This window comes from Ammodytes marinus (assembly GCF_949987685.1).
Source record: "Ammodytes marinus genome assembly, chromosome: 13".
Taxonomy (NCBI): Eukaryota; Metazoa; Chordata; class Actinopteri; order Uranoscopiformes; family Ammodytidae; genus Ammodytes; species Ammodytes marinus.
The window spans coordinates 12,267,814-12,284,491 of record NC_137217.1 but is presented as its reverse complement, the minus strand read 5'-3'; the positions used below and the strand labels follow the sequence as shown (position 1 = coordinate 12,284,491).

At 39.3% G+C, this 16,678-nt stretch overlaps 1 protein-coding gene across 1 annotated transcript in view; it reads left to right on the top strand.

Annotated features, from left to right (window-relative positions):
* ulk4 (unc-51 like kinase 4) overlaps nt 1-16,678 on the top strand; it is a gene marked incomplete at both ends in the record, with an annotated part of 82,249 nt that overhangs the window by 18,170 nt on the left and 47,401 nt on the right. The window contains 5 exons of the mRNA XM_080038860.1: nt 936-1,019; nt 10,564-10,725; nt 11,199-11,384; nt 13,240-13,367; nt 13,937-14,003. Of these exons, the coding sequence (XP_079894986.1) occupies nt 936-1,019; nt 10,564-10,725; nt 11,199-11,384; nt 13,240-13,367; nt 13,937-14,003 (627 nt within the window). The remainder of the gene's footprint in view (nt 1-935; nt 1,020-10,563; nt 10,726-11,198; nt 11,385-13,239; nt 13,368-13,936; nt 14,004-16,678) is intronic.

The window sequence follows — 16,678 nt, the reverse complement described above, 5'->3', positions numbered from 1 at the left end:
TTGTTTACCTACTGAATGCACTATGTACAGCACTTTGGACAGTGCAAACTGTCATAAATGTGCTTTTATAAATACATTTTACTTACTTACTTACTTATAACTCACCCAGGCCCTTGCGCACAAATCACCCCATCCCCAGAATTTTGGATAATAGGCATGATGCAGCAATTTAGGGTTGACATTGTGCTAACTATATAGACTCAAAGTGTAGCATACCAAAGCACTAAAACATGTGTCAAATGTTTTCAAACGTGTCTATAATTGTTCAGACACAATAATCAAAAAACCTTGATCATGGAAATTTTACTTTGAAAGGCAAAACACAGTTTTTTGAGCTTAAACGTGCTTATATCTTATTCCTTGTGTCTCCCTTCTTTACAGGATGAGTCAAATGGACGGCTCTTCTTAAATATGTGGTCACATTTCCAATTTCTTCCACGGTTTTCTAGAAACAAGGGGTTTTGCAACTTCCAAAATGCACAAATCACCCCACCTTCCCCTACTGTATAATAAGATATCCTTGGGTTTGGGACTGTTGGTCAAATGAGACAAAACAAGCAATCAACTTGGTCTGAATAAATGGTATGGTAAAAGTTCTTATTATGTAAGAGAGAGATGAGTCTACAAACAGTAACATTATAGAAAACATTTATAATGCTTACACATACACTGTAAAATCAATATTTTGAAAAAAACAGCAACAGTTGAATCGACATGGTAAAGAAGTAATTAAGCGGTCATGGCCCCCCTTGCTCCCTTTCTTGTCCTTTTCCTCACTCATCTCTACTTGCATCTCCTCCACGTTACCCCTCTGCCTTTCTCTCCCTCCCACTGTACTCCTCCACTGCCCCTGCCCTCCCCCACCCCCCATGTGTACCCCCTCCTCCACTCTCCTCTCACCCTTTCCCCCTGTCTTTCCTATGTCTCTCTATCAGGAGAAGAAGAGAGGCTCCCCAGAGGGGCTGTGGTTCGTTCCCGCTGCCGCCTACACTGGCTTAATGAGGAGCCTGCGGGAAGGGGTGAGTGTCTCTGTGTATGCCTGCGTGTGTCTGTTTTTGTGTCTGTGCCTGTGTAGCTGTGACTAAGTCTCCTCCACTGTGTGTGCCTATGAGAGTGTGTGTATGTGTGTGTGGCAGGGGATCCCTGTGAACAGTAATGATGAGGCAGCTGTGGGGGCCTAAAGCATTGTTTGCCAGCTGCAAGTCAAGGGCATGCAGAGCAGTCACACACACATACATGCACACACACATTTACCTGCATCAAACACAACCCTTTACTGCTCAGCAGCCTGACCTCAGGAGCAATTAGGACCCTCCAGACACACACACACAGTAGATTGAGCCGGAACACAAGCAGAAATATAGATAACTCTCTCCTTTTTGCTGACTTTATCACTTCCTTTTTTTCTTTCTTTTTTATTCACTTTTTATATTTAAAGGTGAAGTAAGCGGTTTATTTATGTTAATATAAGTGTAAAATCGCTCTTTATTCATACAGTGACCACTTACATAATGTGCGTGTTTCATAAAGCCGATCTCTCAGTCAGCTGCTTTGCACGTAATCGGCAAATAAACTTATTGTAGTATCCCGAAATGTTTATCCAATCAGAAGAGAGAACGCTACAAACCGACACTCGTCTCACTCATATATAGTATATACACTCCATAGTCTCACTGCCGGTGCACGCCAGAGCAACAGATGGGTGAATGTGTATGCGCCTACAATGGCGGAGCAGGTAAAAATCCTTCCCAATGTCTGTTTTGATGGTTTTTATCATGTTTTATCACACTTATGGATCTGAGATGATGCTAGATAACTTGCTGCTTGAAGACCGCAGTGCATTAATGTGGTGACGTAGGGACCACTTCCCCTGTTATATTAGTCTGTCGTTTAAAAAATATATAAATTATGACATTGGTTAGTAAAAAAAAATTACACATTTGTCCTCAAGTGTTAAAGATTTGTCAAAAAAATGTGTTTAGAAATATTTAGGTAATTTATCAATGTTGGCAATCGCATCATGCAACTGACAAATCAAAATTGACCAATTGTTAAGCCCAGCCCCCCTTAGTTACTGTTGCTAACTCCGACAAGCTTTCAGAGCCAGCATGGCGCTCCCCATGTCTCTACTGCTCTCCGTGGAGAAATATAGGCACATTTTTGGAAAACATGAGAAAGCCATTTCAGAAAGAAGCAGGCTTACAATACGCGTTAGAATGGTATATTCGGGATATCAACTACCCCAGCAACGAAATAAAGTCAAAAAAACAATAAAGGTAGAAGCTAAATCGAATAGATTACATTGACATCAAGCTAACGCTACCCACTTGGTTGCTAGAGCTTGACTGTAATATCAGCATCTCGTTATTTTACGGTTTATAAGATTAATGATTTACCTTGGAGCAGACAAAGCTGTGCCTTTTCTGAGGGGTTGAACTGGGTATAAGGACGTCCACATAACTTTATCCACATCCTGCACTTGTCAGGGTTTGAAGTGTGTTTTGGAAGGAAAAATGTATTTCTCCTTCCAACCTCTCTGGGTAATGAACGTTACTATAACAAGAGCCCCAGGCACAACGTTTGACCATTTCTACCAATAAGTTGACAAAAAAAGCCTAAATAGTTAAGAAATCCAATGGTTTTCCATAGGAGTCAATCAAGTGTTGCCAAGAAAGGTTTGGACCTCTGTCAGAGCCTGTCAAATGCTGTGCTGTGATTGGCCAGCTGCATGTAAGGGCTTGTCTTAGCGATCGGTCAATTGGCCTTGTCTTATATTGGTTTGGACCTTTGGGTTGTTAACTTAGCAATAAGTGCATGTGTTGCGTCCTCAATTCATTGTTTTTTTTTTGTTTGTTTTTTTACCAACTTGTGTGAGTGCTTTCATATAACACCAGGTATTAAATGTTCCTTGTAATGTTCTTGCACTGTGGGCCAATGCTGCTGAAAAAGTAAAATGTTGATGGCTGGTGAGACTAATATATACAGTGAACAGGTAAAGGGGGAGAAGGAGATGGAATGATGTTGTTTTGTCTCTCAGAGGTGGAAAGGGTCTTTCAGTGGTGGCCCACTATAACAGAATGAATATAGATGAAACACTGGTCTGACAGTTGTCAGCTAGTACCTACTGTTGCTTCATTACCACTGGGAGTGTAGTGGAGGGGTGGATGAATGGAGGAGGGGTGTGTGTGACAGGAGCAGGGAGAAGGGTTGTGGGGCAGAGAGAGTAGGTTGACTTATTTATCATTATTGAGCTGTGAGAGTAGGCTGACGGTAACACACAAACATTCATACACACACAGCCTTAGGGACCAGACGCTCATCCCCAGACCTAACCTGCCTCCCTCTCTTTCTATCTTTACCTCCTCTCCCCTTCGTCTATCCACCCTTTCTCTCTTTCTCCCGCTCCCTGCTTTCCCCGTGGATGCACACGTATATATATATGCTATTATAGTACAGAGCTGTGTAAATAGTCTAACTTTGTCTCATGGGCATTACATTTATTTGAGTTAACAAGATGGGGACACTAAACCATAGCTTGCTATACTTCAACACACTGCCAAATAGAATCACTGTGGAGTCCAGTGGAATCACTGCTATTTTGGATTTTCAGCTGGAGACAAATGACATGGTTTACATATAGTTGCGAAATGCGAGTTGCCACATTCTGCTCCAAGCAAGCACTCACTCAGCAGGCATGACCAGCTGTGATAAGCCTCCCAAAAGGCAAATACTTTATTCTGCTTCCTTTTGCTTTTTCCCCTCTCCTGATAATTAAACATGAGGGCAAAATAGGAAAACATCTAAACTTTGTAAATGGGACTTTAAATGTGGTATTGAAATCTGTGGCCATAAAGCTACACACCAATACATAATCTTATTTAAACTTATCGGTGTGCTTTTTATAAACTTGCAATGAACAATTATATAAAAAGATCAAGAACAAACAGGAAAGGATAAATAAGTTTACACATAAGTTTCACATTCTATTAGTTGAATAAATGCTTAAGGATTTCAGTTTTGATCATAACGGTTGCCACATATAGGCCTTGAGACCCACCTTAATTCAAGGTAACTGGTCAGTAAACCACAAAACACTGGCCCGATAGAAGATTTGTAGAAACCCAAATAATTTTGATGGTTTTCTTTTTGTAGAATACATTGAGTGATGCATGTGTTGATTGCTTACTTTCTTTGCATGGGAACCTTTTCATAGGAAAACAACAAACTGTACTTATTTACAATGCATGTTTACAATTTCGAGGTAATGAACATTTTGATGCCATTCTTATTATGCTTCTATTTTGCTACAGGGGTATTTAGACTTAACTCACCTGTATCAATGTGAGTTGGTTTATTCATTTGATTTTAAAAATACTTATCTTAAAACGATTCACATTTTGCATGTCATCTTTTGTATCCAGTGAATACATTGAAGAGAGCAGACATGACATCACTAGGGAACATACTCATCGTGAAAGCTATAACCTAACAGCAAGCACAGTAAAATATGCAGTACAGCCAAAATAGGCTAGGTTAAAGGGACATGAGTATGAGGATGCATAAAGTGAAGTGTTCCATTCTGGAAAAAACAAGTTCTTGTTTATTTAGATCTATTTTTAGACTGCATCAGCCTGCAGGATAACAATGCACGACAATATAAGTTACCCTACACTTAATGCCTATTGTCAAACAAAACAAACAAACAAATGAAAGTCACCATTGCAAATAAAAATGGTGGCATGTAAATGAAATCATTATAACATTGCGTTAAATAAGGCCTTGTCTATGGAGTAATCGTCAATGTTAGTAGCTTGGTGTGATTTTCTCTCCACGGCCCGGAGAGCAACTCAGAAAACAGCTTGCACACTCTCAATCGTCTCTTTAGGCTTTAATACCATATGATATGTTGAAGCTTTGTAGCCTACTAGTAGTGCATAGTTTACTGTCGACCCGATTCCTTTCTATATCCACAAACTTCTTCCAGACCTAGTTTACCAGTCAGAGGGGAACTTTTTTTGCCGTTTCCGCTTTAGGTCGAATTGCCGTTGTTGCTGTGACACGCGGGCTCGACCACAGAGCCGGCAGCAGAGATTAAAGAGCACTCCTGTTGTGTGAGATGCTTGCTGTCTAGATAGATTGTTATTGAAATCGAAACAACATGTGGGCCTGCCGTTGGATTTTGACAACAAGCATTCTCCAAAATGCTTTTCGAGTGGAACTCAAAATGTGGGTGACTGTAGGTTTGTCACAACATGCAACACTTTTCATATTACACATTTAAATAATGTAATACATTTATATAATTGATTTATAATTATTGATTAATGCAGCTTTTAAAATAAAAATATTTGAGCTAGCTAACATTGCCCTTAACATTGATTGCCTATTGGTTTCACTTAACCTTCAGTAAAAAACTGTAACAGTGTTTGGGGAGTTGGTAGCATTTTGCCTTCCTGTATTCCAATGCAGTTCTGGAAATTCAAGGAGCAGAGGTAAATCACTTTTAATTAAATCATTTTTTCCTCAAATGACGCATGAGCATAAATAACACATTTTATGTTACTGCTACTCTTGGCTGATCACCAAAGACCTTGTGAGAACCAATAACGTCTGATTTGATCATTTTCCATCTGTATTACTATTTGTTTATATCTTCATATTTAGGCATGCCTTTCTGGTCATGCCTTTCTGGAGAAGGTTTTCTACCACTGTGCTTAATGTTAATCCAGTGCCACACACTGTTTATTACATGACAGCTCTGAGATCTAGCGCCAAAACCCTGTCTAATACGCTCCAGGCAGTAGAGTTTTGATGCATTTCCTGACCCCCTGGATCACCCCAGCTCCCTCCGCTGCTGTTGAGAGTTTCCCTGATTTACAAGTAAAGCACTAGAGAGAGGGATAGAGATTGTTGTACTAGAAGAAGGGCTTGACTGGGGAGGCACAGAGCCAAAGCAAGCATGGTGGTTTTACCAGGGGAGAGAAGGATAGTGGGGGATGGCAGGGACTGACAGAGAGGAAGAGAGAGAAGGATCAGGGTACTGGGAGGGGGATAGGAGATGGCAGGGAGTCAGAGACAGAAAGAGAGAGTTTTACTTGGAGAGGGAGAGTGGATGGCAAGGAGTGAAAGGCAGGTTTCCAGGCCAGACTTGAGCTGCAGGAAATTATTTATGAGCCTGAACAAGATGATGCTTCTGCTGCCTATGATGAAAAATATGTGTGTGTGTGTGTGTGTGTGTGTGTGTGTGTGTGCGTGCGCGTGTGAGAGCAGGTGAGTGCCTGCGCATGTGTGAGCATGTGATTGCGTGCTCACATGTAGCAGAAATGATGTGTGAACAGTGTAACATAGAAGCCAGGGGGCAGAAGGCAGAAATCCCCCTAACATGCGCACACAGCAGTGGTGAGCCTATTAATGATTTATCTATATCTTCCACAACGGAGAGGAGAACAGAGGGGGACTTTTTAAGACAGTCATGGGTCCTACCCCATGTGTCTATAACATAAAATGCACACACACACACACACACACACACACACACACACACACACACACACACACACACACACAAAAGCCATTGTACAATACATTAACATATGCAGTTACTGTATTGTAACTAGAACTTAATATTTGTTTTGTTGCTTTATCTGTTTCTCTCCTTGTCTCCTTTGCTTGGTAGCTTTAGTTGTAACATGTCACTTAAGTTTACATCTGCTTCTCTGTCCTGTTTCTCGGTTGTCTATTTGGACTTCTACTTGTTTTACCTCTCTGCTGCTTTGTCCACATGTCTCTTCCTTTTTCTTCACTCCGCACTGCCTGTGTGCTAGCCTGTTAATCAGACAGTATGTCTCTCTCTTCGAGTGTGGCTATTAGTTGTGTTAGATGTGCTGTGTGAGGCTGATAGATGGTGTCTGTGTCTCTGCCATAGGGGATCATTCAAAACCAGGTGCACTCTTTTCTAAAGGACTTTAATTACAGAGGGAAACCACATCAGACATGTGAAAACACGCACTTGTGCACACAGGCTTTCACACAAATCCTGTGTCAAGTCATGTGATGTCGTTTTTGTGATTTGTATCTCTTTCTATTTGAGACTCAGGCCAGGTGTGAACATATTTGGATATAAACTCATCTACTGATCGACAGTTAAAGGCAGGATTTTATTGTTCCATAGCTGCCTTGCCTTTTAAGTCTTTTCATCTAAAAACAGGCGTTTAGCCAGCGGTTCAATTTAACCCGGCTGCAAGGAAGCCAGTTGGTGCTGTCCAACCTTAGAACACCGGATAAATCATTAATACACTGAATAAACTTCCTTTTGTTGTTTTTCAGCAGCTACCAAATAAAAATACAGGAAACCTGAAATTAAATCAAATCATCCATAATTTGCCAGAGTATCTGTCTGTCTGAGTTACCTACTTAGAAATAACGACTGTATGTTTGAAGTGAGGATGAATGAGAATTGGCATGTCATTTAATTTGAAGTGCCGTGACACCTCCAGAAAGCTGAACTTCATGCTGTATATAGTTCCTCACTGATTTAAAAAGAAAAAGGTATACCAATCATTGTGGAGAAGTACGAGATACATTTCTAAGGTTTGAGATAACTATGATTTCCCAAATCATTTCTGAAACTCACTAGCACCATGTCCTAATATTTTCTAACTTATGGAGTGTATTTAGTTAAATGACCATAAAATCATTCTTTAGAAAATTATTCTGTTCTTTGCCTAGAACAGGCAGACATTTTGTAAATTATCTTCTGGATTCACCGAGTTGGACTTATTAAACATTTAAAACTATTAACTAAACTATAAAATCAGTTGAAATGTAGTTTGAATTTGTTTTATTTTCTCTTCTTTTCTAGAAACATCTTAACCATATTTGATAACTTTTAATTCCAGTTATTCAAATTCCCTTAATCAACACACTAGAATTAAAACTATAGATCTCTCATCTTACACGTTTAAACTTGAAAAAGTCTGTTGCCAAGTTATCAGGAAAGCCACTGCACACATTCGACATACATTTTTAACATTGTGTCCCCATTTTTTAATTTTTTTAAAGTTAACTTCTTTGAAATATGAGGTGTAAGTAAATACTGAGTATAATATAATGAGTATGTTTCTCGGATACCTTTTTATCTTACTCTGAGAACCATAATGACTCCTGCATATCACTCTGCATCATAATGATGGATTGTCATTGCATGAGCTACTCACCACATGTTTAGATATACTGTAGCTCTCACTCTTCCCTCTCTATATTTTACTCTCAGTCCCCCCTTTCTCTTTTACTGTGTAGTTCCTGGCAAGGCTACAGTGTATTAAACACACAGGCAGTGGGATCTCCCCCGTGGGCTCATTAGTGAGCTGGCCCGCATGGCCTGGGGAATGCTGGAACAGACCATTCTACTGGTTCCCAGAGGGGTGCCTGAGGATTCATGATGGTGCTACATAGTCCCTTGGTGTTGAATACACAATGTGATGTCCTATATTGGATAAATGGGTACGCTATTTAAAGATATCAATTATGATTAGAATTCCCATGTGGTCGAACAGGATGTTTCTTTAATTTCAATAACATGTTAAATAACTGCAGATTCCAGCTTCGCAACTTATGCTTTGTTAAATTTCAGAGGTACAGCCATGCCTCCATGAGAGAATCTAGATTGTTCTCAGTTCTAAAACGTTAATTTTGTTCTTGGACAAGATTTTTTCAGGAATGTCGGAACATTATATGCTAAATAGATATTTTAAGGTAAAGAATTGAGGTAAATCATTTAGTGACATTGAATGTGGTGTAAATGATGTAAACACAGCGCTTTACTCCTGTCTGCTTGTTCTGTCAAATATCAGTTGTTGTCAGTCTGAATTAATGTTAATGATTCCTATGGCGACAATGTTTAAAGGTGGAAGCATGAAGGTTTTTACAAGCTTTTCGAACCATTCCTTCAGCCATCATTTTGGGTCCTGTATATTAAGAACATGTCATGTATTCAAGATGACTGCAGCTGTGTGTTAGGAAACAAAACATGCCATTTTTTAAGGTTACCAGGAGTTAGGAGTTTGGTATTAAAAAGACAAATTTTTCAGTCAGTTTTACTGTAATAGTGGCATTTTCACTGAAGTGTCTCATTTAATAAATGCTTGCTGTGCTTTGGATACTTGGACAAATGCATGAGCATGCATGTGCATATTAAGACGTGTTATAATAGAGGAAAATAGAGACCTAAAATGATCTGTGTATTAGAATGAATCTTCTTAAAAAAAAGAAAAAAAAATTCTAACTGTAGTAGCTGTGTATCTGAATCTTATGGCAGTGGGGGCGGGACCCGATAAGCCTTTGGCTTCTCCTGCTTCCCTTCGGACGATAACACAAAGTAATATGTATGAATATGCAAAGAGAAAATTATGTATTATGTGTAATTGTCCGGAATAATAATAATAAATAAATAATCTAAATCTGTGAGCTGCACAACTTTTTAGAATTATCATGAAAAATTGTAGAGCTATATTTTTATTTTATTATTATGAACCTTTATAACCAAAGACAGCTAACTGTGTTTTATGAATAGGCTATTGTATCTCATACCGTATCTAGGGAGAGTAGCGTGATGTAACACAGTGAAACTCTATAATAACCTGACAGGGGCAATCACTTCAGTTCTACTTCCTGTCTTTCTCCACAATGACTTTCCTAGAAAACCTAATTTCCTCAGCCACAGAGATTTCATTAGCCTAGCCCCATTGTCTGAACACAAACAACTATTCTCTTGTCAAGCAAAGGTGTTGGCATACACACACAAACACTTGCACACTAAGTCATACACACACATGCACACACGCAACCTCTCCCTCATTTTTGTATATAGGTGATTTTGAGAGCTAATCTAATTTTCAGTTTGTGATTGTGTTTGTTCTTTGTTCACTGCTGCCTTTTGGTTTATGACATTTTTCAGTAATTGAGTTTTGAGTTTATAACTTGACAATCAACCAGAATATGTTTTGCTCACAAAGGCGTTTTATTGGCCAATAGACTGCATGTGTGCACATGAAGAAAAGCCAATGTGAAAGCTTATTAATATATTATTAGAAATAGAAGATGTTTATCACTTGATGATTCTAATGTTACCTATTTCTATCAACCCTGTGGGTGTTCTGTCTCTATGCATGTTGACTAACCTAATGAGTTTCATTTGGCTCAATGTCAAAGTGTGGTGTGGAGAACTTTGGATTCAAACAGCAGGGTCTCTGACAAACTCAGGTCCCAGATTGTGTGGCAGAATAGTTATTAAATGGACTCTAGCCCATCTCCACATAGTTTTAATATTTTTTTGTGCAAAAGTTGTCTTGACAGTGTTCTTGCTATGTTATGTTGTTATCGGTGTTGTCAGTAATGTTTTGTGCTTAATATGCTATTTCACCACTAGCCATTTGTATAATGTTTTGAGGTGAAACACTACAAATTAGGCTTGCCATGTGGTTGTCAATACCAACGTAGATTCCTAATTTCAGTTAATAGAAATATTCTTGTTGAAATAACTGTGTCTGTGTGTCTGTCTTACAGGATGATTCCATAGTTCATCACATGGCTTCAAAAGCCATAGAGAACATCTCCACCACTGTCTCAGGCCCTGCCCACCACTTGGTTACCACAGAGATAGGCTCCGCCCTGTGGTACCTGTTCACTCACTCCACTGTGGAGGGTGTAAGAGTCACTGCCATCTCTGTAAGTTAACATGAATGAAAACAAACACTTACTTTATATACACAGTCATGTTTGTGTGACTGTGAAATACGTTTTTGGTGTTTATTTATGAACAATTATACGTTTCACTTCTCCTGACCAACATTAAATATTTAAAATAAATACTTACTATGCAAAATCTGGCAACTTAGCTTTACCCACCAACTATCTAGGTAGAATGCATATACATCTGTCAACAGGGCCTTCATCCAGCATTTGTTATCCTGAATCCACCATGATGGACTGTAACTCATGTTAACTGTTATTGGCACAGTGGGTGAAATAACGAATACATTTGCAGGTAATTTGTCACTCCTTCTGCTTTTAAGGCATTAAGTTAACCTTAAGGACAAGTGCAATGTAACATTGTGAGGGAATGGGACTTGTATGTTATCTATGTCATTCATATATCTGTGATATTACCTCAGCATGAATGTTTGTCTATCTGTCTGCAGTCTCTATCTAGGCTCACCCGGGTGGTCCCAGCAGTCTTCTTGACAGTGATTGACACTTGTGGCCCTGCAGCTATCTTGGAGGGCGTGGGTGGAGCAGGGGCCAGGGTCCAGCAGCACCTGCTCACTGCTCTGGCGACTTCCCTGGTCACCTCACGCATCCAAACACACCGCATCACGCAGAGCAGGGTATGTGTATACTCTTGTGCACACCTGCACAGGAATGAAAGAAGATTAAGCAGAATGTCAAATGCAAATATATGTGGATTACTCACCGAGTTGACCAAGAAACACAGACACACACAATTTTTTTGTTTTATGTTATATCTTACTGATTTGCTGCAGTTGAAATCTCCTGGAGTTTTAGGTTTTTAACATCAGTACTAGGTAAGGTTTGATTTTAACGAGGGAAAGTCCCTAATAGGGAGTTTTCTTTAACAGATAGCAAGGCATGAAAACACAACACATGGAACAAATTAAACTAGCTAAAAAAATGTAACGCTTTACTTTGTACTTCCTCTCTCTGTCTGTATGTCTGTGTTTTCTCTACTGTACAGTTCATGAACTAATGCTGAACTATGCATGAACTGGTTTGTCAAGAACTACTTCTAATTTTTCACAAGACAGTCCAAATAGTGTGTATGAAAAGTGCTAATCTTGGGAAGGCAGAAAGGCTAAAATTGATTTGACGGTTTTTAAGTTGGTCTAGCATTGGTAATTGACAGAATTGAATTTATTTGCATTGAGCATTTCCAATTTAACACCAGAATACAAACTTGGTACTTCAACTCTGCTCTAATTATACACTGATATGCATTCCCCCCCTCCTTCTCGCTCCCCTCTCCCTCTCCCTCTCCCCTGGCACAAAGACAGACAGTCCAGAGTTTGTTTACACAGAGCTCTGTCTGTTAGAGTGTGTGTGTGTGTGTGTGTGTGTGTGTGTGTGTGTGTGTGTGTGTGTGTGTGTGTGTGTGTGTGTGTGTGTGTGTGTGTGTGTGTGTGTGTGTGTGTGTGTGTGTGTGTGTGTGTGTGTGTGTGTGTGTGTGTGTGTGCGTGCATATACGCTGATTTGTAGAGTCTGTCAGTATCTGGGCTAATTGGCTGAATGTACGCACTGCAGCCTTCTACTTCAGCAAAGCATTATGGGTAGAGGGGAGGGACATATCAGCTAGACACACACTACTGGGCTTTGAAATTAATTAACTTGGTGTGTCGCCCCATAAACACACATGCAAGCTTGTTCTCTCACATAACCCTGTTTCACACACACACACACACACACACACACACACACACACACACACACACACACACACACACACACACACACACACACACACACACACACACACACACACACACACACACACACACACACACACACACACACACACACACACACACACACACACACACACACACACACACACACACACACACACACACACACACACACACACACACGCGCACACACACACACACACACACACACACACACTGAGAACTGTATGGTGTTGGTGATAATGATAATGGTAATGAATGTTGGCCTGGCCAGTCAAAATTTTTTCAATCCCGTTACTGCAGCTTAGTTTTTGTTGAGTGAATGGCTGTCTAAAGTAGCTGTAGAAATACATTGTGTATCTGTGTGTGCACGTTGTGTGATAATGTGAAGTATGAGGTTATTAAGTTTTAGCCTGTTAATATTTATTTTTCAACACTTGAATAAAATTGTTTAATTGAGTAATATGCCATTTCTTCAAAAGCATTATATGGACACATTCCAGTAATATATTTGGTTTAGATAAACCCAGAACCTAGTTTGTACATAGTTTGCAAACATTTATTCTTCTCATACTCTCAATAAACCTTCTCTTTGGGATATTACAACATAAACATTTAGGTCAAACTTTGCAGTATTCAAAGCATGTTCGATATAGCAGAGTTTTATTAGAATTGCAAGCATAGTATCTTGGACAGTACACCAGCAGAGACAAACACAGTCAGTCACTTTTGATCAATGAATTTGTGTATTTGTATCTTGTAGGATTTGGTGTTGAAGGTCCTGCGGTGTCTTGAGAGTCCATCCACAGTAACTAGAGCCAAAGCATTACTACTACTACTTCTACTAATACAGGACAACCCACACACACTGCTTTACTGCTGTCAAAACAGGTAAATACACACTCACTCACAGCCACACACATGCACTCACACACATAGACAGTGTTTTGGACCAGTGAAGCTCACTCATAACTCCACTATGTCTTTCAGACCACTGGCTAATTAGTTTCTCTGGAATGCAGTTGCCTATGTTCACACATACACTGAACTGTCAGATAACAAACAAATAGCATTTGCGAATTCCATTTCAGGGTGGGATGATTGCCCTTTACTTATTTAGCTGTAGCTTTCAGTGTGTTCTCTTACCCAGCTACAGTATAGCTACAACTGAATTTCCTTTTCAGGCTACAGGATCCACAATTGTGCTCCTGGTTTTTGATTTTTCTAGATTATTTATTTGAAATAAATTTTGCGGCAAACCCTAGTTTACGAAGTTTATTTAAGTGTATATTATTATACATGTATAGCCAATCAGTCCTGTTCGTCCAAGAGTTGTTCCTGGTGGGTCGTGTGGAGGAAAGATGGCACACTCAGTTTAAGAGCTTTTATCCACTATATTTGACTAATTTGCAAACAATGTTTCCTGTTGAAGTGACTTGTGTCCACACCACCATTTTCAGATTGTTTGAGAGTTTTCTCCTGTCCACACTTAAATACAAGAATGGTATTTTCAGATTTAATTTCTCTGTAAATGAATTAATAAGAGCTAATATTTTGAGTGAGGAAACATAGAAGCTTAATATGGACAGAGAGAAAAGCTGAATTTTTACAATTAGGCGATTTAGTATGGACATGGTATAAAATAAACTGAATTAAAGATTTATTAGACTTTTATTACCAACCTCTTTGACCATGCATGCTTTGTGTGCAGTTATCTGTTCTTGAAAGGCAGACTGCCTTTTAAAGAGAGACTTCTCTCACAAAAATTCTGCCTGGGGTTGTTGGCAAGGCAGCTGTACTCTGTGTAACCTCAGTGTTAACTAGCACAGCAGCCGTGGGAATGATATAATAAATGTATGTACCCTGGACATTCAGTTTGTGTTGCTGTGTGTTGTAACTTCTCACTGGAACTTCAAATGGTTCATTAGTTGGTTGTCCTGTGATTCACCCCGTATTAACTTGCAATGCAGCAGTGAATGTGCACAGCCCACAGATCAGATACATATGCATGATATATATATACAGTGTGTGTGTGTGTATATATATATAAATATATATATATATATATATATATATATATATATATATATATATATATATATATATATATATATATATATATATATATATATATATATATATATATATATATATATATATATTTATATATATTTCAAACCGAAATACTAACGCATATATATATATATATATATATATATATATATATATATATATATATATATATATATATATATATATATATATATATATATATGCGTTAGTATTTCGGTTTGAAAAATATGTCCTAGATTACTGACGTACGGATCTTTATAACTCTATCTCTCTATGATGTCTCTTCTCACTTTTTTTTCTGCTAAGTTGCTATGTCCTTTCCTTTTTTCTTTCTTAGTCCAAGACAGTTTGTTCTTTCGCAGCTATACTCTCTGACACTTTACATTTTACTGTTTTTGTGAGATAAAGTTTTGTTAAAGTTAGCTCAACACAAACATTTCCTTAGCATTACATATTATTAAGTGTCAATCTGAATACACAACTTAATTACCTTGAATAACATTACCATAGATGTCTCTCTGGCAGCTGCAGAGGAGCTCTCTTTTATTAAAAAAAATGTGTCAATTGTCACAATGTGTTCATACACAACAGTACAAATTGCATTTTGAGTATGTAGTGTATTCATCCTTAAAATGTAACATAAGTAAATGTCCTCGAAGATGTCATTGTGCAAGTAGAATGTACAATTTGTCATTTTCCTTTCAAAATGACTCCTATTTGTAGTGCACACGTAGGAAGTAAAGGAGCTAGGGGAATGGTTTTGTGCAGATCCAGTGTATATCTAAATTTCCTGAAAGTCTTGACACAACCTCTTTTTACCCATAACTCCACGGCAGAATTATTTTTTATTTCTCACTTTTCAGCTTTTTTTCCGCCTGTCTGCCACTGTCCCTTAAGGCCAGGACACACCAGTCCGACTACCCGAAAATGGAGACTGCCGATTCAGGGAGCTCCAGTCTTCCCGTCGCGGCCGAAAAAGTGCAAAGAACACACCAAACCGACTGCTGACTTTCCGTACGCTCTGCGCTTGCGCGGGACGTAATGTCTAACAGCAGGCGGCGCTAATCTGTATTGTGGCCCGAAAAAATACGGAAGCCGGAAATTATGGGACGGCTCTCTAGACCATAAACATAGATAGAAATACGTATTTATATTTATGGACCATAAAGAGCACCATTTTTAGCAGAGAGTGTCGAGCATGGTGTCGAGCAGTCAACAAGGGTTGATGCATGTGAGTACTCGCTGAACGAAACAAACAAACACATTAAAACGATGGCTAACTGTTGTTAGCTGATTGTGCTACCCGACTCACTTCCGGGCTTCACTGATTCGCTAGCCCTCCACAAATCAAATTGCTCCAACTGAAAGACTGCCCGCCGCCGATTGAACATGTTCTATCGGCTCAAAATAAGCCCGACGACATCTACGATTTCACGGCACACACCAAACAGATTCGTGTCCCCGCCCCCTCCCGACTCTACGACGGCGATTATCGGGCCGGTGTGTCCTGGCCTTTACAACACACTTTATATCTCTCCTCTTACTTGCTCCCCCTATGTTCACTGTGCTGGAGCTGTCAGAGTTGACCTGCCGGTCTCTCTCCCACTGAGCACTCTTCATGATTCAACCACCAAACAGACACACGTCTTTCCCTAAGTACTCACTACTCACCCAGGCACGGTGTGTTTAATTAGCTCCTCAGTGGTGTGAAAATATATATATATTAGTGTGTGTGTGTGTGTGTGTGTGTGTGTGTGTGTATGTGTGTGCGGCGCGCGTGAGATAAACTTGCTCAGGCCTCACTGAGGAAGTGTCAAAATTGCCATTGGGAGTGGAGTGTGATGGCTTTCAACAAACGCAGTTACACACACACACACACACACACACACACACACACACACACACACACACACACACACACACTTGTTAGGTCAGTTGTGTGTGAGAACTTTCTAAATCTCCCACAGTGACTGACAGAGAGGTGCCAAGCCGAGCTGTTTAGCAATAGGTACAAATAAAACAAAAACAGATAGACCTATGTTTACAGTATATAGAAAGATATACCACTAATCATTTTCTATTTGCAAACATTTTACATTATGTTTGAAGCTAGAAGCTAGCTCTGTAAC